Source organism: Ambystoma mexicanum, chromosome 1p (genome assembly GCF_040938575.1).
Source record: "Ambystoma mexicanum isolate Mex_15411 chromosome 1p, UKY_AmexF1_1, whole genome shotgun sequence".
Classification (NCBI taxonomy): domain Eukaryota; kingdom Metazoa; phylum Chordata; class Amphibia; order Caudata; family Ambystomatidae; genus Ambystoma; species Ambystoma mexicanum.
The window spans coordinates 1,497,104,503-1,497,132,465 of record NC_090921.1 but is presented as its reverse complement, the minus strand read 5'-3'; the positions used below and the strand labels follow the sequence as shown (position 1 = coordinate 1,497,132,465).

The 27,963-nt window shown below is 47.6% G+C and overlaps 1 protein-coding gene across 1 annotated transcript in view; it reads right to left on the bottom strand.

The window, feature by feature from the left end:
• NDUFS2 (NADH:ubiquinone oxidoreductase core subunit S2) overlaps positions 1–27,963 on the bottom strand; it is a 502,212-nt gene that overhangs the window by 205,449 nt on the left and 268,800 nt on the right. The window contains exon 9 of the mRNA XM_069607180.1: positions 4,830–4,949. Within this exon, the coding sequence (XP_069463281.1) occupies positions 4,830–4,949 (120 nt within the window). The remainder of the gene's footprint in view (positions 1–4,829; positions 4,950–27,963) is intronic.

Below are 27,963 nucleotides of genomic sequence, written 5' to 3'. Positions count from 1 at the left end.
CCCCCCCCAGATCCCCCTACTTGTTGTTTGCGCAGTTCCTGAGACGGCGAGCCGTCTGGCTGCCTGGATCTGCATTCCTGGAAGCCGCAGAACCCTCCATATGTACGACCCTTTTCCGAGTGCTGCTGGGATTGGGTGTACGACTTGGCCGTGGTCTTTACAAGAATGGATAAAGACTTCGCCGTTTGTGAGCCGTTATTCTTCTGGTCTAGCTCTTCGTCCGTAGAGGAGTGGAAAAGGTTCCCCTCCTTCGAACGGTAGATCTAGAATACGCTCCTGGACATCCGGGTTGAATTTCATTGCCCTGAGCCAGGCTGTTCTCATGTCCATGGCAATGCAGATGGCACGGCCTGAGGTATTGATATGAGCCACTGTGGATTCCATGAGGTCATGCGCCAGGAGCTTGGCTTCCGCTAGCCCCGCCTTAAAGCGTGATTGGCACTGGGTGGGGAGTTCCAGGAGGAAGTCTGCAAATTTCCACCATAACCGTTGGTTGGCGGCAGCCAGCATGGCATCTGCATTGGCCCGACACAGATGCAAGGAGGCGTTGGAGTAGATCTTGCCGTACGCCTCCAAGATCTTCTCCTCCTTGCCTAGCAGCGCTTTAGAGGAGGAGGCTGAGGACGACTGAGGCTTGGAGTATATCGATGCTGCAGCGATCACTGAGGAGTGAGGCGGAAGATGGGTCGAGAGCAAAAGTGTATCCCCCTCCATCTGCCTGTAGTTGGCATCCATGCGTCAGTTGACCGGCTGGACCGAGTGGGGCTTGAGCCAACCCTTCTTGGCCAGGGAGACTACATTGGTTCGCAGTGGAATCCCTGTGTTGGCAGGGGGGCGTCTTGCAAGGACTTCAGCCAGAACCCCCTCTGCCGGCTGTTCGACCTCAGGTTGGGGGGAGGCCCAGGTACTCCGCCAGGGCAGCAAGACATTCATGGAAGGCCCTGGATGAGGAAGGAGTGTCCAGATCCTCCCCCTTGTCTGTATCCTGCGGATCTGAAGGATCTTGCGGAGGAGGAGTAGATGGCGCCGGAGACTGAGGAGGTGGCAGAGATTGCGGAATTGTCTGTGGAGCCGGAGGAGGCGGCTGCACCAGGGACTGAAGGCCCGATGGAGGAGTCTGTGGTGCCGTTAACATGGCGGGGAGGACTTCCCTGACTGCATCTTTGATGATAACCCCATCTGAGCGGACCTCATGAGGGCGAGAAACTTCTCAAAGAGCACCCCCTCGCTGGCCAAAGGGGTGGCAGGGGGTACCTACAGGGTAGTGGGGGGGCTGCTGGAGCTGCTGCGTACTCTGTCCATATGGACGCAAGGGAAAGTTGCCCTGCACAAATGAAGGGTAGACTGTAGGCCACGTACCTGGTTGAGGCCAGTCCCACCTTGACACTCCTTCGCCGAATTCGTGGAATAGCGTCGGACGGGTGCCCCTTTCTGGCGTGGTGGCCATTTTGTCGAGTTGCCAGTCACATGCCTGCGACGTGTTGCTCGGCCCGCTGGGCCCGGCCTCATCCAAGACTCTTGCCTGCGGATCAAGAGGCCTACCCTGCTCCTAGGGCCTCGGCCTGGTAGGTGTAACAGCCTCAACCCGGGGGTCGGTAGAGCTGCATTTAGGCGCCCCCTCTGACATATTGCCAGTGTTAGGGCGTAGCCCCTCGGTTGTAGGCCCGGTACAAGAACCTTCCGGTCCCTCAACATTGTGCCTGGGAGGATCCGAGGACCCCTCGACCCAAAGGCTGTTAGCTGTAGCAGCCTCGATGCATGTGTCGGTAGAAGGACCTGGCCGGTCCCTCTCACGCGGGAGAGTCCCTGGGAAGGAATCTCCCTTGCGGGGTGTGCTGGAAAATAACGGCCCTACCTTGGGACTGGTTCGAGTTCTTGAGATCCTCTGGAGGCAACCTCTGGAAGAGCTCCCTCTACCTGGCTAGTCTGTTCTTCAGCGTTTGAGGACGGAGAGTCACACGCCAAACATGATTGCCAACCGTGGTCTGAGCCAAGGCAACGTAGGCAGAGAGCGTGGGGGTCTGAAGTTGGGAAGAGTCCGTTGCAGGATGGACACCTGCTGAACCCTGTAGAAGTCGACATGCGCCAGGGAGGAGTGTGACGCCTGAGGACAGAGTATCTGAATTATAGATGAGACAAAAAAAGACAAAGAAGAAGTATCCGCGCGTGGAATTACATGGCCTAAACGAATCCCAGGAGCGCTGGTGAATTCGGCCTGTTCCCGTTGATGCAGAAAAGCGGACTGAGGTGTGGTGCTGGAGGGATGAGTCAGGGCAGCGCATGTTCACAGACTTAGGGAAGCAATAACTTGTCAACTTATTTTTGGATGTTACACAGCTATGCAAGGTAAGTAAAACCTGTATACATTTGCAAGGAGCTACCAGCAACCTAAAAGGTAAGTATGACGCAGGCAGACTTATTCTGGACAGGCTAACAGCAAGTCAGCGGAAGCAAGACCCAATTGGGGACACTCTTATATTAACATGAATAATAAAGTGAAACCAACAGCATTACTTTTGGGAAGAGGGACCCCAATTCACAGGTGAGTAAGTTAGCTTATCTACTTTCTGTTAGAATGACGAGACAGTTTAAGGAAAGGAAGACTTTGAATACTTATTTAAGAAGGCACACAGCTTATTCAAGGTAAATTAATCCTATATACACTTTTCAGAATGGCAGAACATATTTAAGGTAAGTAATAACTTTAACTATTCACTCTTGAGTTTAAAGTTGCCTACCAACTCATTTACAAGTAAGTACATTTTTCAACACTTATTTTACTTTTCAGGGTAGAGCCTTTTAAGTATCCAGCCCTCCAAAAGAGTTCTCTCAGAGGCAGAAGAGGGACCTTAGTGGTCCAAGAGCCAGCTGCAGGCAGGGTGAGAGATAGGGCTCTGTTGCAGGCAAAATTCAGAGTTCCAAATGAGACTTTTTAAACAAGAAAGTATTTTACTTCAGAGTTAGTTGAGGGACCAGGGACTTCAGAAAAGACACCCTAGGAGGATTCCAGCAGTGGGCCTGGTTGAAATGGACGTGAGGCCTCCCAATCACAGAAAACGCCACAAAACTACACAGAAATTACAGGAGACTTAAGGTAAATAAATACCCAAGCCAGCACAGTATCTCAGCACACAAGAGGATCTGTAGCCAAAAACCCAGGCGCCGCATTCCTTGTAAGAAGGACAGGACCCTGGATGAGCTTTTTCAGCAGAGACCGACACAGAAGGCTTCAGGCAAGGGTTTCTGCGTGGCTGGACACGGCTCTGTGGATTTTGCCCCTTTTTAGGAGCACAGACGAAGACAGAATATCGCTGGTCTGATTCTCATTGTTTGCAAGGTCCAGCACTCTGGTGAGGGGACCTTTCAGACTTGATTCACTTCTCTGGAGGTCCAGCAGGATGCCCACAAAGTTTCAGCAAGATTTGGAAGACCATGCACCGCACAATGGCTCGAGGTCCCAGGGTTTTGGAGTATTGCAGCCCTGGAAGATTGGAGCACGACGTGCGATGGCTCAAAATACAGGTCTTAAGTCTAGCGAGTCTCACCAGGCTCGAGGTCGGTAGTCGTATGATAGGGGATCCCCAGGTCGATTGGAAGGAAGGGTAACATCAGGCTCTGGTTACACTGCAAGCTCTCTGGTCACTGGAAATCGTCTCCGCTGCGTTTTCTTCATCATCCTCTTGAGTTTTGGTTCCAGTGGTCGACTGGTCAGCAGCTTCTAGGTTAAAAGTTATCAGGAACTACAGCACAGCCTCTGCATTTTCTGCCCACATTTTACAGAAATGGGTGGTCTGGCTGTCCAATCAGGACAGCCAGCCCCCCCCCCACTGGGAGTTGTTCCCTTTCAGGCATGGATTAAGACAAATGGCAGTGAAGTTTCAGACTCCTCCCTTGCTTTCTGCCTTTCCAGACACTCTGTAGCCTCGGCGGGGAACACATAGGGCTCTGGCGGAAGGCAAAACTCCAACGCAGATCTTTCCCGCCTAGGACGGCATTATAAGACCCAAGAAACAACAAGGATACTTAAAAATGGCAACCAAGAAGGAACCACCATTCTGGCAGGATGGCAACCCTCCAGTACATTACTGCAGCTGATTTGACAGCCTGCGAGTAATAAGACTAAAAAGTCATTAAGGTAGAACCACTGCTACCAGCCATTCAGGTTAACTTGTAATTGTTACACAAATGTTACCAGAACAGCGAGAAAGGGGATACAGTGCATCTCCCCAGCACTCTATTTAAGGTGCGGGTATGCTGGTCTCACATATTAAAGGTAAATGGGATGGGAATCCCACTTTACTCTTGGGAACAAGTAGTTCACCCAAGATATAAAGATAAATTAAAAAGGCAACCCAGCAACACTGCACATAAGATGCTGTGTGCTGCCATAGTATATTATATACAGCCCAAAAGTTAAATGGGAACTATAAATCCATACATACACTATGGAGAGACATTAAAAGGCCACTCAGAAAAAGAGTAAAAGATAAAAGTGAGAAGGGAAAAAGATTCCTGCTCACATCTCAACAAGAGAAAAATAATCACAAAGTCATGCAAAAAGTTCTGGGTCAGGAGGATTTATCACATTCATGAAAATCTTACCCAACACCAACTGGAAGGGTTTGGCTAGACGAGGTGTCTATAACCTTATTCACCAGTTAGGTTGGCCTCTCAGACCTCTGGTTCTGAAAATATTACAAGCAGCATCCAATAAAGTAGAAGGCTAAAGAAGAGTGCATATATAATTCACATGCATTAAAAGGTTTCAAAACAGTTAAAAGGATGCCATCAATGAAAACATGTTGCTGTGTCCATAGCCAATAACATACCTGTCATAGCAATCTCCTCTTGAGCCAATTGGCACATCAAATTCCACCTGATCGTACACATCGTAGGGCTGGGATTTGCGCAGATCCCAGTGAATGCCAGAGCCTCGTAGCAAGACGCCACTATCAAGATAGAAGGAAACATGTAAGTGGAAGATCTGTAAAGTGTAAAAGTCACACTGCCTTGGTAGGAGGTCAAACAAGGATGGCAATGCCAACAGTTTTGGTTTTTGTGTAGGCATGGGAAAGGCATTTGCCAGACACTGCCTTATTGGTAATAACTGACCATTGATGGTAGCAGCTGCAAAATGGCGAGAGTACATGGGCATATAACCGTGCTTGGCAAATGCCTAATACACACACAAGCTGAAACTGTTAGCTTTGCCAGTGCTTATTTTTAACAGGACTTCAGTGCTTTTAAATCGAGTGGCTGAAGGCACATCTGGTTTAGCCATTTTTATTACATTGATAGCGCCTATACAGCTTCAAATAAGTCATTAATTTTAGAAGACTGCTTTAAAAAAGAAAAACACTGGAAGGCAATTCGAGTGCAATGTTTGATGGTAAGGCTTGAGAGGCATAGCTCAAAGATCCCGGAGGATGTGTTTTGGGCGGGGAGAGGCAGGACATGGGTGGGAGTGGCCATATGGATTAGAATGGGCATTCAATAGTTGGGTAAATAACCAAACACCACCTACAAGCTTAGCATTTCTCCTTGTATACCATTTCTCCCTAGCTGTACTCCAATGCAATCGTTTTGGATTATAGATGGAGCACCATCTAATGCCCAAAACTAAAAAGGGATCACTACTTCAATGGTGCTTCTGTTACTAATTGTCCTAGTTCATCCTCTTTCACAAGTGGTTGGAAATACCTGCACAGCAGACTAGATCTGAAAAACTCAAAGAATGGTGTCACAGACGTTCCATTTGTTACAGTTAAGTTGGCTTTCTAGAATCTGACATGGTAGAAAGATTTTAGGAGGCCACCATAGTTCTAGTGAACAGGGGGGCTCCGGCAAGTTAGCCAAAACCCAATCAAGTAAACAATAGAGAGCAGTCAAGGCTTTTCTGAGGAGTGAGAATGGGGCTAGGGTCCACAATGAGTCCACACAGTGAAGAACACAATTCAATTTAAACAAGAATGTATAAAAATAAAGTATTTATTCTAGGCCTTAAAAAACAAAAGAAAGGAAACAAGCATGCGACAGGGCTCGTATTTGAGGTGCGCTGGAAGCTTTTAAGTGCCTGCTTGTAGCCTAGAAGAGCCTGGAGAGCTTGACCTCAGCAGCAACCAGGAGCTACTTTTGGCTCACCAGGCCAACTAATGCCGAACTTGCAGTCTCATCTGAATTCAACTCTGCATTTGGGACAATATGCAAGTACACATTAGGACACATCTACACAACCTTTAAAGCATAAGTGGTCATAAATAAATGGACAAAATGATAAGTTTGCATTGTATGTGGAAGTTAGATTTGTTAAACGCTGTGTACTAGCTCCTTGTTCCCCAATGGTAGCTCCTGGTCAATGGTTAATGCTAGATACTGAGGGGCTGCTTTTAGCTCCTGCTTATCCAATCTTAATTTTGATCCCTGAGGAGATATCACACAACACTCAAAAATAAGACAATGCATTACTTACCGTAAAAGCTTTTCTGATGGTTGTATCTGCTTAGATTCACATGCTGTGCATAGTCCGACATCCAGTGGTCACCGCAGAGTATTGCATTTTGTTTTTTGTAGTCGAAAAGGGGACGTCGACAAGGCGTGTCTGTAACACTATCCCTATAGTGACATGCAGTGTACCCACAATCCCTCACGCGTCGAGGTCCCTCTGTTTGTATTTTTTCTGCCCTGAGGGAACCTTCTATACGTGAGTACAGAAAAGAGAGAGAGAGATGTAGAAAGATGTCTATGTTCCTTCCATCCAAGCGGGGAGGAAGGATGGGCGCATGTGACTCTAAGCAGATACAACCATCAGAAATGCTTTTACGGCAAGTAATGCATTGTCTTCTGATGCTTGTTAACCTGCTTAGAATCACATGCTGTGCGTAGACTAGTGAGCAGTACCCGGAGTTGGAGGTGGGTTGTGAGAAGGAACAGTAGAGAAAAGATGTGTTAATACTGCTTGTCCCACCTGGGAATCAGATCTAGAGTGAGCATCTAGACAGTAGTGTTTTGTAAAGGTGTGTACAAAACTCCAGGTTGCCGCTTTGCAAATGGACTCGAGGGGAACGTTTGCAATGAATGCTATGGATGCCCCAGTGCCTCGAGTAGAGTGTGCTCTTGGCTTGAAGGGTAGTTTTCTCTTAGCAAGAGTGCAACAGAGAGTGATGCATTGAACAATCCATCTAGATATAGTGGACTTTGAGACTGCATCTCCTTCTCTTCCTGCTGCCACCGAGACAAAGAACTGATTAGTCTTTCTCAGTGGCCTGGTCCTTTCCATATAAAACATGACAGCTCTGCGCACATCGAGTGTATGCAGGCTCCTTTCTCCCAAATTGGAAGGGTTTTGAAAGAACGTTGGTAGTTCTATTGACTGGTTGACATGGAATTTCGGTGCAAACCTTCGGTGTGTGCATAGAACCACCTTATTTTTGTGAACTGTTACAAAGGGGTCTAGACTAGAAAGAGCCGGTAGTTCACTTACTCTCCTAATGGCGGTGATAGCTATTAGGAAAGCAGTCTGAAGAGTGAGGTCTTTAAGAGTTGCCTTGTGCATGGGTTCAAAGGGTGAGCCCATGAGCCTGTTAAGTACCACATTAAGGTCCCAGCCTGGAGCTGGGTTTGCTATCGGAGGGTGTATTCTCTTTACCCCCTCCATGAAGGCTTAAATAACTGGGACTTTCCACCATGACACCTTAAGTTGAGAGGTGGTGTATGCAGAAAGTGCCGCTAGATGGACTTTATTAGAATTGAACACTAGACCCGAGTCCAGTAAATGGGTCAGGTAAAGGACAATTTGTGTGGGAGAGCAGTGGACTGGGTTGATGCTCTTACCTCTACACCAGATAACAAATCTCTTCCACTTGCTAGAATAGCAGTGACGAGTGTTGGGTTTTCTAGCTTCTCTGAGAATGTCCATGTATCTCTGAGGGAGTTGTAAATGGCCAAATTCTAGGACCTCAGGAGCCAGGCAGCTAAGTTCATGTTCTGTGGGCATGGGTGTGGTGTCTTGCCCCTGTCCTGTGACAGCAAGTTGTATAGGCAGGGCAGTTGTACTGGTGGGGATAGGGACATCTCCATCAGGTGCGCAAACCATGGTTGGCAGGCCCACATCGGGGATATCAGAATCATGGTGACTGATTCTTGGAGCATCCTGTGCACTATTCTGTTCAGCAGAGGAGTCGGGGGGGGGGGGGGGGGAGCGTAAACACATTTCCCTGACCATGGTATCCAGAGACCGTTCCCCTTGGAGCGGTTCTGTGGGTATCTGGAGGCGTAATCTAGGCATTGTGAGTTCTCCATAGTTGCGAAGAGGTCTATTTCTGGGAAGCCCCATTGTGTGGAAATGTCGAAGGCGATGTCTTCGTGTAATCGCCATTGGTACTCTGAGGGCAAAGGGAAGTCTCTGCTGAGTTTGTCTGCTAGCAAATTGAGTTCCCCTGGTACATGTTGTGACAATAGGAACATGTGTCTGAGAGCCCACTTCCAGATGTTCTGGGACAGCTTGGACAGTCCTGGAGAGTGAGTGCCCCCTTGCTTGTTGAGGTAGTACATGGCTGTGGTGCTGTCCGTGAGGACCATCACTGTCTTCCCTTGTAGGTGTGTCTGGAAGGCTTTTAATGTTTTGAACACCGCAAGTAGTTCTAATAAGTTTATATGTTTGGACGCTACGCTCGGAGTCCAGACTCCGTGAGCAGTTTGATGTGATAGGTGAGCCCCCCATCCTGTGAGGGATGCGTCTGTGGTTAGAGTGGCTTCCACTGCGGGGGTGGCGAATGGTTTCCCTATTACCAGCTTTTCCTTTGACCACCACTGTAGTGAGAGAACCAAGGCCTGCGAGACCACCACTAGATCGTCCCATTGTCCGCTGGCCTGACACCACTGGCTGTTGAGCCACTCTTGCATTGGGCGCAGGCGCGCGTGAGGTACCAAATAAATACATGACGCCATCATTCCAAGCAAGCGCATTGCTTTGCGTACCGTCACCTCTCGGCCGGCCACATATTGAGGGATCTGAAAAAGCATATTTTGGACCCTCTCATTGGAGGGGAAGATGAGGTCGTCCCTTGTTCGAATTAGAGCCCCTAGGAATTGTTTGACTTGGCTGGGCTCTAAGCTGGACTTTTTCTCGTTGATGGAGAAGCGCAGTTGGTACAAAAGGTCTACTGTCTTCTGGGTGTTTGAGAAGCATGTCTCGTAGGACTCTCCTGTTATGAGCCAATCGTCGAGGTAAGGGTATACCGGTATGGACAATCTGCGCAGGTGGGCCGCTGCCACTGCCAGTACCTTCGTGAATACCCTTGGTGCAGACGCTATGCCGAAGGGTAGCACTCTGTACTGGTAGTGTTTGCCCTCTATCATGAACCTGAGGTATTTTCTGTGCGCTGGCAACATTAAAATATGAAAGTATGCATCTTTCATGTCTAGTGTTGTCATGTAGTTCCCCTGAGATAGCAGGGGAATTACCTCCTGTAATGTTACCATACGAAATTTCTGAGGTTTTACAAATTTGTTCGCTGGGCGCAGATCTAGTACAGGGCGCATGGTTAGGTCCTTTTTGGGTACAAGGAAGTACACTGAATAAATACCTTCCATTACCTGAGATAGGGGCACGACTTCTATTGCTCCTTTCTGTAGCAGCTGTTCTACTTCTTGCAGGAGGATGACGAGGTGGTCTGGAGACAGGCGTCTTTCCCCTTGGAGGTCTGTAGGTGGGGGACCGATTGAACTCTATACAGTACCCGTAGGCTACGGTTGATAATACCCACCGGTCTGATGTTATTCCCTCCCATGCTGATAGGAATGATGTTATCCGGCCCCCAACCGGAGACGCATGGGAGGGGACCTGGACTTTTGGGTCATTTGGTGTTACTTGCCGGGGTGCCTCTGGGGCTAGAGCCCCGGCCTCTGCCCTTGCCACGGCGTTGTCCTTTTTGGTTATATTGGTTACTGGAACCCTGATTAGAGGGCCAGTTGCCCGAAGTGTATTGCTGTTGCTGCTGTTGGCGTTGGCCACGAAAAAAGCGCTTTTTTCCAAATCCTCGCCTGTTTGGAAGCTTTGAGATTTGGTCTAAGGTTTTTATGGTGTCGAATTCCTTCTTCGCATTTTCCAGCGCGTCGTCCACTGCCCTTCCAAAGAGATTAGACTCTTATATTGGCTTATTAATGAGCGACGCCTGCGTTTCTGCCTTGAAACCGGAATTGGGAAGCCAGACGTGCCGCTTCAGTAGAATTCCCTGCACCAAAGAGCGGCCAGCAGTTTCTGCCGCATCAAGAGTGTTTTTAATGATGCTCTGGTTGACCAGAGCTCCTTCTGTAACTGTAGCCAAAAGGCGTGTTCTTAGAGGTTCAGGGGATTCTTCGATGTCCTGTGAGTTTTCCCCATTGAGCATCGGCGTAGCTTGCCAACAATGTATTATTATTGGCATTTCTAATTGAAAATGCTGCCGAGGCGGAAATTCTTTTGCCCAGGGCATAAAGTATGTTCCCCTCCTTGTCTGGGGGTGCCCTTGCTGGTTGACAGTGGAACCCCAGCCCTCTTCCTTGTGTTAGTAACCACTAAGGAGTCTGGGTCTGAGTGACCCTTGATATATAATGGGTCTGACAGAGGGTGAGAACAATCTCTCTATTCTTGGATTGACCCCTCTTACCAGCGCGGGGGTGGACAACGATAGGGTGAGTCGTCTTTTAACTGAGGCGAGGATATGGATGGTTTGACTAGTGGGAGGTTTTTCCTCAATAATCCTTTCGACGAAATCAGTATCTGGGGTGACCTCCCCAGTTTCTACTTCAAAATGCGCTGCTGCCTTCCTCAGTAGCGCATTGAAGGTGGGCTGATCGTCTACTGGAGATGGGTTCCTGACCGGTGTGGTCTGAGGAGAAGGAATGTCTATAATTTCGGGGTCTGTAGACCCTGATGGTGACTGCCATGGCTGTACGCCACCTTCACCTGGGTCCTCCCCGTAGCTCTCTTCACTTACATGAAAACCTTCTTCCTCCTGTAGGTCTTCATTATACACAAACTCATCCTCTTCCTGGAAGTGAAGATCCTCTTCAGTGAGGTCGTAAGAGTCCATGTCTTCCTGTAGGGGGTTAAAGTGCTTCGGGTATTTAGCCCTTGGCCCCTCCTGGGGTACCTCCCTTGGCCTCTTGGGTGTCCTATTTTCTGGGATGGCCATGAACCTGTCTAGCTTGTCCATACATGACTGGAACCTCTCTACAGTCCAGTAAGGTAGGCCAGAGCGGTCTGGGAGTGAAAAGGGAGGTTCCTCTCCTTGCAGTTGCCTAGTTCTGTCCCATAGCGTCGAAGATCGCGTCCCTTCGCCTTCTGAGAAACCTTCTCGCTGGTTAAGGTCTTCTGTCGACGGTGGGAGCTGTCCCAGCCTACCCTCCGGCGTCCTTAGCGTTTCTTTGGCCCTGTGAGCGGTTTTCGATGTGTTATCTGCCGTCCGTCGCTGGCCGTCCTTCGAAGCTATACGCGCAAGGCTTTCGGAGAGCAGTTTCTCCATCGAGGGATCACGCGCTGTCGAGCTAGGCAGTGTCGAGTCTTTACTGGCGACGTGCGCACTCTTGCGAGGCGCGCTGCCTGATGATTTGGGGTTAGCGCCCCTATTTATAGAAAGCCCAGTCGCGGGGAGGACTTGCGACCCTTACGGTCGGCGGAAGGCGCCGGTGGACCCCGACGCCTCCGTTGACGCTATGGCTGCCTTCGTCTTCGACGTATACGTGCCGTGGGGTATGTGCTTGTGTGTTTTTCTGTGTTTGTCCTTGTCGCCGGGGTGTTCATCCCCATAAGCGGGGCGTGAGCCGGGGTTGTCGGGCCGGGGACGGACGACGACGAGGAGCGGGAACACTCCTTCGAGAGGTCTACAACCTCTGTAGCGGAGGTCGTGTAATCACTTTCCTCGTCACATTCGGCGACGGCGGCAGCTGGCGAGGAGTCAGACCTAGACATCGCATAGGCTGCCCACCTTTTAACCCTGCGGTCTTTTAATGTTTTGGGTTTCAATAACTTACATGCTGCCCAGCCGTCCTCTTTGCGATCGAGGGGCAAGCAACGGTTACACCGGTTGTGCTTGTCCTTCCAGGTAAATTTGCCCTTGCAGCGCGGGTAAAACCTAAAGGGCGTCCTCTCCTTAGCTGAGGATATGAAATGTGATTACGACCTCGAAAGAGAGGGAGGGGAAAGAGAAAGGCATTCTTAGAGTGAAACAAAGAAATGACCACACAACCCCGCTCTCCCTACTGTGTTAGGCCAGCGAGGCCCGGCCACGTGTTCGGCAACGCCGAAGGATCTCCTCGGCTCGTCCCTCCGTCGAAGATCTTGCTCGGTGGAGAACGCTTCAACGTCGAGGGGGGGGGGGGGGAGATCTATGTATATGGTATTCTATAGTAAACAACCAGGGTCGAGGAATTATTTCGCAATGTCGCTCGAGGAGCTCCGCATAAAGGCGACCAATAACTGGGCGGAAAAAAACAATCTGAGGGACCTCGACGCGTGAGGGATTGTGGGTACACTGCACGTCACTATAGGGATAGTGTTACAGACACGCCTTGTCGACAACCCCTTTTCGACTACGAAAAACAAAATGCAATACTCTGCGGTGACCACTGGATGTCGGACTATGCACAGCATGTGATTCTAAGCAGATTAACAAGCATCAGAAATATATATACAGTCACCATAGTTTCTCAAAATGCATTCAATGACTTAAATCAACAAAGCAAATAAAGTGATGCAGTAAGATGGAACTGAGCCACAAGTGTTACTCCCTAGCTTTAGCAGTCCAATCCCTAAGAAGAGTGAGGCCTTGTGCCCAAACATCACAATGCTTCTCCCCAGAATGCATCTGAAGCAGGTAAGTTACTTGTGTTGATTGTGCAAAAGAAGAGATATAACAAAGTTACTAGGTAAGTAAAATATTACTACTCCGGCTCGAAAGACCAAAAATAAGTGCAATGGAAGGATGCAAAGAGACTTGCTCTCAATGGTACCCAATGGAGAACAGAGAGAGACAAATACTTTGCATTCAGCAGGATGCTGGAGGTTGGATTTCCTGTGGTTTCGGTGAGGTGCGCAGGAGCTGAGGGTACAAGGATCGTTACAGTCAGGACTAGAAGCAGAATGAAATACAGAATGCACTGATTCAGCACTCGTTCGCTCCCTTCACAGGACCGGGGAAGGCGGGTTCCAACAACAGCCACCACACAGTTGTAGAAGTCCTTCCAAGACAGGATCCCTTGATGCTGGGAGGCTGAAATTCATCAGGAAGGCGACTTATACCACATACAGGCGACCACCATTTTTCCGGCTGTAAACGTGGAACTGTAACTTCTACTGAGGTAGCCCATTGGGGAGGTGGTCTGTCCACTGAGTGGTCCAAGAACACTGCTGAAGGCAGAGGACGGCTGAATACTGATGAACATGTCGAGACTGGTCGGTCCCACCAGTCCGGGGGTTGAAGCACCTCACAGGCTGCTTGCAGATCAGGTAGTCCATCAGGGATTCAACAGGCCAGATGCACGAAGGGATGTTGGGCCTCTTCATGAGTCTTATTTGGATCTTCAGTCAGCTGTTGTATGAGGGATTCTTGGCTCCAATGCTGATCTCAAGAAATGGCTGCAGAGTCCTCTCATCCAAAATCTAGCGTGGAAGGAAATCAGAGCCAACATATGGTAAGTATCTGCACCAAGCAAACAGCCAGTAGTTGTCAAATAAATGACAACTATTGGTTTGACACATGCCCCACACCTAGAAAATCTGGCTCGAGGATTGTGGAAAGCTGCAGGCCAAACAACAATGTGGACAAAGAACAAGCAATAATCTTGTGTCGTGGCCATTTTAAGACTCTAGCCACATACGCATGAAACACAAATGCGCACACTATAAATAACACAAATTGTCAAAATATAATAGCTGCTACTAGCTTGTCTTATGGCACATACAAAGTAACCACAAATCCCAACTGTAAAAGGCTAGAGTGATACAAACTATACCTCTTGCACTGCATTGCAAGATGCTGTGTGCAATGTTAAAAATGTACAGGAAGTAAAAGACAAAAAGGAAACAGTTTTCCAATACTGATATAGTCTGAAGGGCTGATCAGTTTGCTCTTAACAAATGAGCAAAAGACAGGGGAAGTGAAGCTGGAGGCTTTACCTCCTCAAAAAAGTCAAACAGGTTAACAAAGCAAAAAGATTGGGGGTCCATAAAAATGATGGAGAAAGTTGCTAAAAGAGAAATCTGTCCTAACCAGCACTGATTTCAATTATACAAATAACTGAAAAGGGGCCATTTTCATGCCACCCCTATTTATTTCACAGCGCAAGGAGGTTGTGGTTATTTGTACTGTTACTATAGATCCTTTGATCACTGGCAGTGAAGACTTGGCACTGGGATACTTGATAGGCACACCACCTCAACAGGTCTGAGTATCCGAACAGGTTAGAGTGTCCGAAGATAACAGGCTCTGAAAGGGCAGATCCTTGAACAATTGTATTTCCCATTCCACCACTGCAGAGAAGATTTGCACACCACATTCATAGACAGTAGATTACCACTACCTGGGCCCACTGTCTGTAACGTACTGCAATGGTCACATTCGAAGCCTGCAGTTCGGTACCAACAGAATACAAACGGACATTATCATGAGGGATCTGAATATCCTCAGTGTGGAATCTAGTACAGTTTCGAGGTCTTGTGCCACACTCACAAGCTTGTTGATCCTCTTCTCTGGAGTGCTTGAGAAGAGGAACAGTAGTGTTGAAGGTGGTTATTTGAGCACATGGGGATAAAGGGGACACTTTTTCCTAGTTTATGGAAAATCCCAGATAGTCCATTAATTTGTTGGTGCTGTGCAGGCTGTCCACAACTAGGTTCAGTAACGTACCCTTGATATAAAAGTCATCCAGACAGGGATAGATATGGCAGGTCTATCTGTGAAGATGCACTGCCTCTGAGGCTAGACATGTGCCCAAAAGGAAGGAGTTAAAAATGGTAGTGGGCACCAGTCAATTAAAACATGAAAACCTCTGTGAGAAGGGTGGATCAGGATGTGGAAGTAGGCATCCTCGAGGTCTACTATGACCATGTAGCCAACGGCCTGGATTCATGGTATGAACTGTTGTAAGGAGATGATCTTGAAAGATTGCTTTTTGTAGGATTTATTTTTTCAAGCAAATCAAATCAAAAAAGTAATGGGAATAAAACTCCCGGCTCAGTTAAGGCAGGACACTCCACCTTCCCCATTGCACTAATTTTAGACCTCTTACCAAGAAATGCAGATAGTGACTACTTGGTTTGAGCAGGTTTAAAATTGGGCCTTGAATAAACCAAGGTATGTGTGTGCGCTCTATTATCTCAAGAACCCAGGGGTCTGATTGTATGCACCATGTTTGAAGAGTGTTGAAACCATCCTCCAGTGAATGAGAGGAGGTTGCACAGCAATTGCAATTTTCCTTGGTGATCCGTGAACCAGACTATCAAGATCCTCACTTGATGCATTGGGAGGTATATAGGCAGGGGGGGACTATTGTTGCTGTTACCTTGATGTACAAGGTGTGAAAGATTGAGAGTGGTCATAGGAAAACTATTAGAACCTGCCCATCGATCAAAGAAAGCATAAAAAGGCCTGCGTTCACTTAACTTTCGTTGAGTCTTTATGGGTTTCGATATCCTTAAAGGTATCATTCACAGGTTTCCTGCAGAGTTGCTTAACATCCTATGCCATGTTCAGGCCTTTACCCTCCACCCAGATAAGTGTTGCCTTAATCAAGGCCTCTTGAAGAACAGCCTCATGGGACAGTCGATAAAACCAGCACCTGCAAGGTCAAATACTGAGTCAGTAAAAGGAATGAAAGTGGTCCCTCACTGTGATCCCTTCATTTCTATGCACAATGTCCTCTACATGCGAGTCCCACAGCACTTTATGTTGGACTACTGGATTTTGGTTTCCCTGCTTGAGTGGAACCCTTTTTCCACACTCAATTCTTTTAGCCTATATTTTGGGATACTTTTTCTTCTTATATATTTTTCTTGGAGTTATACTTTCATCCAAGTTGTATGGCTTCTGTCTTTCGACTTTGGTATCACACAACACACTGTGCAGTGTTGCTGGGAGTGTGAAATCAAAGGATGTTTCATATATATATTTGAAAAACTATGTACTCCTTACTAACATTGGCTGAAATGTGGTGTGCAGGGGAGATGCGTATCCAATAATTTTCAGTGACAGTTGTACTTCCAACCTCGTGCCATGGTTGAGTTACCTCCCCTGCACCCAAACTTTCTTGATTATATTTGAACTGTTTTTGAATTAATGCCATACATTAAGGTGAGAACCTACACGTTTTCTGTATACAGTGTTGCTGGAAGCCCTTTGGGCTTCCCTTTAAATATTGTTATGGGGATATTTGTTTCTTATTGTGAGATAAGCACACCCCACCTTATGTGGAGTGCTGAGTTGCCACACAGTATCCCCTTTCTCACATCTCCTGTAACTTTTTGGTTAGAGCAATAGGTTAACCTGAATGGCTGGTGGCACATTTTATCCTAGCTACTTTTCTGCAGTTTTTACTTGCATGCTGCACTCACATCCGCAGTAGTGCACAGAAGGGTTATTGACCCAAAATGGTGAATGTATTCTTTTTGCACCATATCTTGTAAGCTTGTCCCTCCTTGGTCCTTCTGCCGTGCTGGGTGGGGGAGGTCCTGGTTTGACTTTGGTCTTCACCGGGAATCATTTGTGAAGCCTACCAAGGCTCCATTGCCTGAGGACAGGAAATGGAGGAGGACTCTGAATCTCTGTTCTTTGTCTTCTGGTGTTCCTTCCTGGAACCAGTTCCAACCGGGGGGTCTAGCTGTCCTAAAAGGACAGCCGCCACTCAGCGTTTGTATGGCATTGGTGCCAATTGGCTGCGTTCCTGCATAAAAAGCATGGATCCTATGGTTGAAGACATGCTGACCCCTGGAACAGAAGGATAAGACTAGAAAGAAGAGGAGAGATCTGCAGAGAGATCAGATGACTCTTGGTAGCCCAAACCTAGGAAAGTACTCCTTTAACATAGGTTTTGCAGTAGTCATGGCTGTAGCGTCTTTAACAGGAAAAGCCTCAACCCATTTGCTGAAAGCACAGATAACAACGAACACATTTCAAGTTATTACACCGTTCCATTTCTATAAAATCAAAGTGAATGACCTCAAAGGGGAAAGAAGGTGGACCAAAACTTCCCCTGGGAGTTGATGTTCCCTTTCCCACATTGTGCTGTAAACAGATCATACAGTCCTGAACAGATCGCTCAGCTATTTTAAAAATTTTGTCATTTGCCCAAACTTTCTCCAACATTTTTGTAAGCTTCCGGACACACATATGTGTAGGGTCATGAGTCATGACGACCATCATCATTATATATGCGCGGGGAAGAAGCCATTTCCCTTCAACCACATCCGCCCAACACCCATCATCATCGAGTTTCCCCAAGCATTCAGCCCATTTCTTGGACTCCTCTAGTGTGGCATCGGCTTGGATGTCTCTCACAGAGTCAACACCCTCATCTATTACATAGGCATTTACAGTCTTCCCTTGAAATGTATACGTTTGCAGAGAAATCAGTGGCAGTCTGTTTAGCTATCTGATCAGCGAAAGCGTTTCCCTTCCCTATATCATCTACAATCTTTTGATGTGCTGCACATTTCACGACAGCTAACTGAGTAGGGAGTGCAAGCGCTGAGAGCAGTTGTACTATTTGGGAGCCATGCTGAATCTTTGTACCGTGTGAAGTTAAAAACCCTCTTTCTGACCAAAGTCTACAAAAGTTGTGAACCACCCCAAAACATACTGACTGTCAGTATATAGGTTTACTGTAAGCCCTTTGGAAAGTTCACAAGCTCGGGTCAATGCTATATTTCTGCGGCCTGCGCGTAGTTATGTGTGATTCTCTTGGTTGCCATGACCGTGCTTAATGTGGGGATTGCATAAGCAGCTGTGGATGTACCATCCGGAAGTTTGGAGCAGGAGCCATCTGTCATGATCTCTGCTTCCAAAAGATCAGGACTTGCCCGACTCCCTTGGAAGCAGACCCATAACCCCGATTCCGAGTGCCAGCCAGTCCCAATTGGGACCTTTTGGACCCTGTCCTGGCGCCAGTGGCACCAGGCTCATAAAGATGCCCAGTCCCAGCGCTGGAAGCGCCGGGCTCATAATGCTTGGGTGGACTTACCTGCAGCAGACCATGCTGCTTACTTACCTGCCAGTTGAACCTCTGATCCTCTTCTGTTTGGGACTACTTTTCCTGTTGGGTGGGGCAGGAGCCACTCCCTAGGTTCAGAACACTGGAACTCTTCTGGAAAGCAGGAACTCTTTTCTTACCTAGGCGTGGCTGTGGAAGGAGACACCTAAGCACTACAGGAGGCTATTTAAACCACACCCGATGGATGAATCTTGCTTTGCGTTATTCTGCATTCTCTGCAGCAGAACGCTCATTGTGTCTTCTGCTTCTGTTCCTGGGCCTAAGGGAACAAAGGCTTACCATCCTGGAATCCAGTCTTCAGCAGCACTTGTAAAGACAAAGAAAGAACAGGTTAGCACTACGGTCTTCAGTGGCAGTGCATCTCTTACCTGGTCCATTGGCTGTCACCAACGCCTTGCGCTGCATTCCGGCATCTGAAAGACAAAAGCTTACCGGCTCTTCGCACGCTCCTGAGGCCTTCGGCGCTGCATCCCGCATCTGAAAGACAAAAGAAGGTGCGTTTAAAGACATTGGGCAACTTTATTACTCACGTGCCATTACTCCTTCCCACGCCGAATCCAGTGGGTATTCCAGCACCCTTCAGCTTCTCTAAAGCTCCGAACTTGTACCTGCAAGATAAAAGGGACAGTTAGTGCGCATCGTGAAGCAGGCTACAAGCGCTTACTTACGTGCTTCCAGGCGCTTCTATTCCTCACGCGGGTTTGATCCTCAACTCTCATCAGCCCGCCATCCGCCATCGCCGGAACCCTGCAAAACAAGAGATATCATTACAAAAGACTTTTAAGACATTTGAAGTGCCCAGAATTTACCGTTCGTGCAGTTAACGACGGACAGCAGTCCTCTGAGGTCAAGAGGCCTGCACCCTTATCCAGTGAAGAAACTGGTTACGGCACCCTGCCCCGAGGCAGATGGAGAGCTCGGCGTTCATTTACCTAAGACATCTTACTCTTCGAGTCAGACATACAGTGCACAGAGGTCCAGCCCAAAGAGCCAACCGTGTGTTACACATCACCTTTGAAGATACGGCATTCACCCAGTCAAGACCGGCGCCTCTGCGGGAATCAGGTGAGCGTTGCAGAACGCAAAGCCTATCGCAAAACTCCCACCCAGGCGCTATGGAAACCTCGGATACCGACCAGCTAGCCCAGTTACTTGGGGAACTAAGAGCAGAAGTGCATGCAGCCCGTCAGGAAACAAATGCTCTAAGGAGGGAACTGATTATTTCCAAGGAGCGAGCAGACGATCTCGCTAGACAATTGCTACAGTCACAAGCCGGACAAACTCCGTTACCCGCATCAGGGGCAAATCTTCCTTCAACATCCTCTACGAACCCAGTGCAGATCAACCTACCTGGGAATGTACCTCTGGCTCCGCCCGAACGATTTTCTGGTGACCCAAAGAGGTTTGCAGTATTTATTAATCAGTGCCGGTTGCACTTCTTATGCCGGCCAGCAGCCTTTCCAACTGATCAAGCTAAGGTAGCTTTCGTGCTTTCGTACCTTAGTGGCAATGCGGCAGACTGGTCGATCCCTCTAGTTAATCAAGATGATCCGGTTCTCCATGACTTTCAAGCTTTTCAGCTCAGTATGGAAAAACTGTTTGCAAGACATTCACAGGGGCAGGCCTTCGACAATGAGCTCCTTTCATTACGACAGGGTAATCAAGACCTTTTGGCTTATATTGCGTCTTTCAACAGACTGATAGTGGAAACTCGATGGCCTGAGGACAAAAGGATTACGCTGTTTTATAGAGGTCTACGTGGAGAGCTCAAAGATGTGTTAGCCCAAGTAGTGAATGCCCCGCAAGACTGTTCGGACTATATTGACTTAGTCGTTCAAATTGACCACAGACTGCAGAACAGGAAGGCTGATCGTTCCAAGTTTGATGCTCGAGTATTTTCCAAACCACCAACTCCTACCAAAGGAGTAGACTCCGGGGAACCCATGCAAATAGGGGGCCTGAAAGGACCACTAACACAAAAGGAGCGGGAAAGGAGAAAACAGCTGCAATTATGCCTCTATTGCGGAAACTATGGGCACTTTCTTCGAGACTGTCCAGTGAAACCAGCCAAGAAGTCAGTAGGAGCTGCAGTTACCAGGGTCACAAACTCTGAGCAGGGAAACGACCTCGCCCGACAAGAATAGAGGTCCTCTTGCCGAGCGTTAAAACCAGTTCCGTGACCTCGCATTTCGTGATGCCTATGGTCCTCATTAGCCCTGAACATCCGGATCGATTACATGCGATTGAAGCTTACTTCGACAGCGGTGCCATCGGCAATTATGTGGATCATGAAATGGTTTTGAGGATGAATCTGACTCTTTGTCCAAAGGCTGTAAAGGACGTCATTACTACGGTGGATGGTACGGAGATAGCCTCCGGACCAGTAACGCATACCACCCAAGAAGTGACGCTAGTAAGTCAAGATGGACACCTTGAGAAGATCGTGTTCGATGTGATAAAGGCCCCTCAGTTCCAGATTATTCTAGGAATTCCTTGGTTAGAGAAGCACAATCCTCAGATCGATTGGCGAGCAAGAACGGTTCAGTTTCCAGAATGTGTCTCTACTTGTCACCCTCGACCTGGTGTTGCACTGGCAGCAATTTCCTCGGAGGCTCCCCAGTTACCTCCTGAATACCTAGAATTCCAAGATGTTTTCCGGAAGGATCAGGCTAACTCTCTACCTCCTCATAGGTCTTATGACTGCCAGATAGACCTGATACCTGGATCTACTCCTCCTTGTAGTAGAATTTATGCCCTCACTGAGCCTGAGAATCTTCACCTCCGACAATACCTGGATCAATACCTAGCGAATGGGTTTATTCGTCCTTCCAAGTCCCCTGCTTCCTCAGCTTTGTTCTTCGTTCCAAAAAAAGAAGGGGACCTTAGAACTTGTATAGATTATCGCGCCCTGAACCAGATCACCGTTAAGAATAGATATCCGTTACCTTTGATCCCTGAACTCCTGGACCAAGTCAGACAAGCATGCATATATACAAAGCTGGATCTTAGAGGAGCCTACCACTTGGTACGAGTAAAAGAGGGCGATGAATGGAAGACGGCCTTCCGCACCAAGTATGGGCTATTTGAATATCAGGTCATGCCCTTCGGACTTTGCAATGCCCCGGCCGCCTTTCAATATTTTATGAACGATGTCCTCAGAGAGCTCATAGATGTGTGTGTTGTTGTTTACATTGACAACATCCTCGTTTATTCTTCATCGGAAACTGAACATCCGAAACACGTGAAAATGGTCCTCGAGAGATTGCGTCAACACAAACTTTTCGCTAAGTTGGAAAAATGTGTTTTCAACGTGACTGAAGTTGAATTCTTGGGATTCATATTATCACCTAGCGGAGTGGGTATGGATTCAAAGAAGGTTGATGCAATTCTCAAATGGCCATCGCCATCCTCCGTAAAAGGTGTTCAAAGCATGTTAGGCTTCGCTAACTTTTACCGCAGGTTTATCCCCGAATTCTCTCGAATAGTCCAGCCCATCACTGCCTTGTTAAAACGTTTTGAATGGTCTACCGAGGCGGAACAAGCTTTCCAGAATTTGAAGACTAGATTTATCTCTGCACCGATCTTAAAACATCCTCGCCCAGAACTCCCCTACATCGTTGAAACTGATGCCTCAAGCCTTGCCATGGGGGCAGTTCTATCACAAAAGGACCCAGTAACCAATCAGTTGCATCCCGTGGCATTTTGGTCCCGCAAATTCTCGCCTCCTGAAATCAATTACACTATTACTGATAAGGAACTTCTAGCTATCAAGTCCGCCTTTAAGGCTTGGCGGCATTATCTTCTGGGGGCCCGACACACCGTTACAGTGATTACAGATCACCGAAACCTGCAATATTTGAAAACCGCAAAAGCTCAATCCTCTAGGCAATTCCCTTGGGCACTATTCTTTGCCGAGTTTGACTTCATAATTACCTATCGACCTGGTACAAAAAATGGTAAAGCTGATGCCCTTTCTCGGATGGGAGTGGAAGAACATTTGATCAATCCTAAACCTGTACCTATCATTCCCGAACAAAGAATTCTAGGTGTAATCGCCACACAATCCATAGAGGAAGTTAAGGATAAAGCCAGGCTACTGGTAACTCCAGCAGACATACAGAATTGGCACCTGCAAGGAAAGGACTTTACGGTGAAGGACAACCTATTATATTTCCAAGAACGGTTATACCTGCCCAGCACAGATTTACAGAAAAAGGTAATCTCTTGTTATCACGATTCTTTAATGGAAGGGCATCCCGGTATGACCAAGACCTCGGAAAAGATCAAGCGCTACTTCTGGTGGCCGTCTTGGAAAAAAGATATCAGAGACTTTATAATGTCCTGTGGAGTATGCGCCCAAAACAAGAGTCAAAAGGAAAAACCAGCCGGCCTCTTACGCCCTATTGACATCCCGCCTCGCCCTTGGCATACACTTTCTATGGACTTCATCACCGATCTACCTCCATGCTCCGGATACAATACGATCCTAGTAATCGTGGACCTATTCTCCAAGATGGCGCATTTCATTCCACTCAAAGGCTTACCAACAGCAGCAACTCTGGCCCGAGAATTTCTCGAAAACATCGTCCAACTGCACGGTTTTCCTTCAGTTCTAATTTCGGATCGAGGTAGTCAATTTATTTCTCATTTTTGGCGAAGTTGCTGTCGGTCGGCTCAAATTGATGTGAGACTTTCGACCAGCCACCACCCTCAAACCGACGGACAAACCGAGAGGACCAATCAAACTCTGGAACAGTATTTGCGCTGCATGCTACAACAAACTGAAAAAACTTGGAAAGATATCCTTTGGATAGCCGAATATGCCTACAATAACTCTGTCCACTCGGGAACTGGGAAGACCCCGTTTTTTCTTTTATACGGTAGTCACCCTCGAACCTCGGAGTTGGATCCACTCCAAGATCTTGGAACACCAGCAGTAGACCACCTGCATTCTACAATCACCCAAGCCTTTAAGGAAGCCGTTTCTCACCTTCAAAGGGCTAAAGAACAATACAAGAAAGGAGCAGACCAACATCGGAGGGAAGTCCCCCAATATCAAGTAGGAGATCAAGTCTGGTTATCCACCAAATATCTACCTCTAAAAGGACCACGCACATTCAACCCAAGATACCCTGGTCCCTATTCCATCACTACCATAGTAAATCCAGTAGCGGTCAAGTTGGACTTGCCCCCTCACATGAAGATACATCCGGTCTTCCATGTCTCTCTATTAAAACCCGTGCAACCTCAAACCCGACTAACTACATCTCCAAAACCTATTCTAGTTGATGGAGAACTCGAGTTTGAAGTCAAAAGCATCCTGGATTCCAAGATCTCCAAATCTAAACTATTTTACCTGATTGACTGGAAAGGCTACGGTCCCCAAGAAAGATCCTGGGAACCTGCAGAATATGTCCACGCGCCTCGTCTAATCAAAAGATTTCATCGAACATTTCCTAACAAGCCCAAACCCCCGGAGAAGCCCGGTTTGGGAGGGGCCATGAGGGGGGGTGCTGTCATGATCTCTGCTTCCAAAAGATCAGGACTTGCCCGACTTCCTTGGAAGCAGACCCATAACCCCGGTTCCGAGTGCCAGCCAGTCCCAATTGGGACCTTTAGGACCCTGTCCTGGCACCAGTGGCACCAGGCTCATAAAGATGCCCAGTCCCAGCGCTGGAAGCGCCAGGCTCATAATGCTTGGGTGGATTTACCTGCAGCAGACCATGCTGCTTACTTACCTGCCAGTTGAACCCCTGATCCTCTTCTGTTTGGGACTACTTTTCCTGTTGGGTGGGGCAGGAGCCACTCCCTAGGTTCAGAACACTGGAACTCTTCTGGAAAGCAGGAACTCTTTTCTTACCTAGGCGTGGCTGTGGAAGGAGATACCTAAGCACTACAGGAGGCTATTTAAACCACACCCGATGGATGAATCTTGCTTTGCGTTATTCTGCATTCTCTGCAGCAGAACGCTCATCGTGTCTTCTGCTTCTGATCCTGGGCCTAAGGGAACAAAGGCTTACCATCCTGGAATCCAGTCTTCAGCAGCACCTGTAAAGACAAAGAAAGAACAGGTTATCACTACGGTCTTCAGTGGCAGCGCATCTCTTACCTGGTCCATCGGCTGTCACCAACGCCACGCGCTGCATTCCGGCATCTGAAAGACAAAGGCTTACCTACTCTTCGCATGCTCCGGAGGTCTTCGCACTGCATTCCGGCATCTGAAAGACAAAAGCTTACCAGCTCTTCGAACGCTCCGGAGGCCTTCGGCGCTGCATCCCGCATCTGAAAGACAAAAGAAGGTGCGTTTAAAGACATTGGGCAACTTTATTACTCACGTGCCATTACTCCTTCCCACGCCGAATCCAGTGGGTATTCCAGCACCCTTCAGCTTCTCTAAAGCTCCGAACTTGTACCTGCAAGTTAAAAGGGACAGTTAGTGCGCATCGTGAAGCAGGCTACAAGCGCTTACTTACGTGCTTCCAGGCGCTTCTATTCCTCACGCGGGTTCGATCCTCAACTCTCATCAGCCCGCCATCCGCCATCGCCGGAACCCTGCAAAACAAGAGAGATCATTACAAAAGACTTTTAAGACATTTGAAGTGCCCAGAACTTACCGTTCGTGCAGTTAACGACGGACAGCAGTCCTCTGAGGTCAAGAGGCCTGCACCCTTATCCAGTGAAGAAACTGGTTACGGCACCCTGCCCCGAGGCAGATGGAGAGCTCGGCGTTCACTTACCTAAGACATCTTACTCTTCGAGTCAGACATACAGTGCACAGAGGTCCAGCCCAAAGAGCCAACCGTGTGTTACACATCACCTTTGAAGATACGGCATTCACCCAGTCAAGACCGGCGCCTCTGCGGGAATCAGGTGAGCGTTACAGATCGCAAAACAGCTCCCCTTGTGGATTGTTCAAAGGAGTGTCTTTTAGATCAATTCTACCCTTTGTCTTTTGTTCGGTAGAGTACAGGCAATCATGTGACTCTTCGTCCCTTGCGGGAAAGGTAAGAGTTCAGCCGGATTAAGGACACAACACCTCTTAATTTGTATGTGAGGAGCAAACAAGATCAATTCATATCTCGTCAACCGTGCAGAAGTGAGGTGTTGCGTTTGAGTTCTGTTCAATAGAACATCTACAGAGTGAGGCACCATCAGGGTTAGAGGATGGCCTAGGACCATTCCCTCACTCTGTTTAAAAGACGCAGCAGCGACAGCTCACAAACATCTTGGCAAAGCGCATGCTACAGGATCAAGGGCGTAAGAAAAGTAACCACATGACCTATTCTTCCCTCCATGTTCCTGCATTAACACAGCCAAAGCGCATCCATCACATTCATCTACAAACAACACAAAGGCCTTTTCATAGTTTGGTGTGCCCAAAACCGGTGGCGAGCACAATGCAGTCTTGAGCAAATCAAATGCTTGCTGGTGCTCCATGTTACACGGCAATGGCGGAGAAATGCCCTTCTTTGTCAGAGCCAACATCGGCTTAATCACTAGTGAGAAACTAGGGATCCACTGCCTACAGCAAGAAGCCATTCCTATCAAGGCGCTGACTTCCTTCTGTGTATTTGGGACAGACATGCTAGAAATGAGTTTTATCCGTTCAGGTGTCAATCTTCTTCCCTCCTTTGACAGGAGATAGCCTAAATAGGCAACCTCCTGACAACAATATTGAAACTTTTTAAGCGAAGCTTTGTGTCCATGTTTAGCCAAGTGTATAAGTAATAACACAGGGCCCTCCTTACAAGCGCTCTCTGAATCGGCAGCGAAAAGCAAGTCATCAATGTATTGGAGCAGCGTACAAGCAGAGAGCAATTCAAGGGTATCAAGCTGTTATTTCAAAGCCCTACTATAGATACTAGGACTTTCCGTGTAACCTTGTGGTGCACTGGTAAAGGTGAACGAGCGTCCCCCTAAGGTGAACGCGGACAAATATCTACTGTCCTTGTGTATAGGAATACTAAAAGTATTCTTCAGATCCACAACACTAAAGTAGCTGAAGCCGGGATCATAGTCAATATTGTCACATCAGGCACAATTGGAAATTGTGGAGCGACGATCTTATTGATGGCACGTAGATCAATTATGAAACAAAATGCAATTGCATTATCGCCTTTTTTGCACACGGGCAAAATCGGGCTATTGCAAAAACTACCTGCAATTTCCTCAATCACCCCTCGATGCACAAAATCGGAGACCATGCATTTCAAAGCTTGCTCACCCTCAACTGAAATCTTAGATTGTGGAATATGTGGCAGCTTTACTCCATGTTTCACGACTATTTTAACAGGCTTGATCTGCAAAACACTAACGTCATTGTCATCAATTGCCCATAAACACTCTGGTACATCACTGAATTCTGGCGGTAAAGGTCTAGTCAAGAATTGAGAGACAGAAAGTTGATGTGGTGAAATCGTCAAACGCACACCATCAGAAGAACAATGAATTACTGCATTTAATTCCTTCAACAGATTCAACCCCAGCAAATTCTCTCCACAATTTGAAGTCAAAAGGAATGGACAGTGGTCCGTAAACTGACCCAAAGAGATAGGCACCAGCAAAGAAACCGGACAAACTGATGTGCCAGAAAACCCTACAGAAACATTGCTTTGCCCTGACAGTGGAATGTTTGGAACCTGAGAATGATCAATGGAACACTTTTGCACCCCTGTATCTATCAAGAATAGATGTTTCCTATTTCCCACTATCATTTCAACGTAGGGGCCTTTCTGATTAACGTGACTAGGTGTAGGTTCCAAACCCTGCTTCGGGCAATCCTATTGAAACTAAATATCGTCAAAAGGAAGTTCTTCAGAGAGGTAAGCAGCAGAAGGATGATCGAATATGTTTCTAGTATCCACACTTGGTACATGATTATCCTGTGAAAAAGGTTGCTGCGGATCCTGTGCAAACTGACCCCTACACCAGGGCCCCCTACACCCAGGCGACCTCTGGATCGTCTACCCATATTTCCAAATGTGTTATTTGACCTTTGTCGAAGGACCGGGCATTGTGCACGCCAATGACCCTCTTGTCGACAATAGGCACACTGGTTAATGTTTACAGGACCCAAGGGCACATTTCCTTGTGGAACATATTGACCTCTAAACTGCGAATTACCCCCTCTTGGGCCTCTAACAATTTGTTGTAATAATAGTTTTGTCTTCAAATCACGTTTTCTCTTTTCGATTCTTTCCTTTTCATTATTGACACGATTCTCATAATACTGATCCATGTGCAGTACTTCTGATTGAGACTTCGCTTGCCAAGCGCTCTCAGAAGACATAATTTGCGACTGGATGTCAGGCAGCAATCCACGCACAAATTTGTCTATGAATAATCTTTTCCCAGACTCCGTGCCTAAGTCTTGTCCACTGAAATCCGAGAATATTTGTTTGAACCGATTAATGAACTCGGTCGCACCCTCAGAATTCCCTTGGACACAGGCCGTAAGCTTGTCCCAAATAATTCTCTTTTTGGGAATTCTAGTTTTCAATTTCGCAACGATTCTATCAGGCAAAGTTAATATCACCCGAGGCGGTCTCTCGCCAGCTGGCCTTTCTCCATCGAGTCTAATTATATTAGCCCATTATATCCTAACCCTGCTACATCGTCTATAGTCCTAACATGTTTCCACAAATCTACGGGCAGGAGTACAGGAAATAAATCTATCACTTAAGGTGAATACTGAGGATTGCAAAACAGACTATTTCTTTA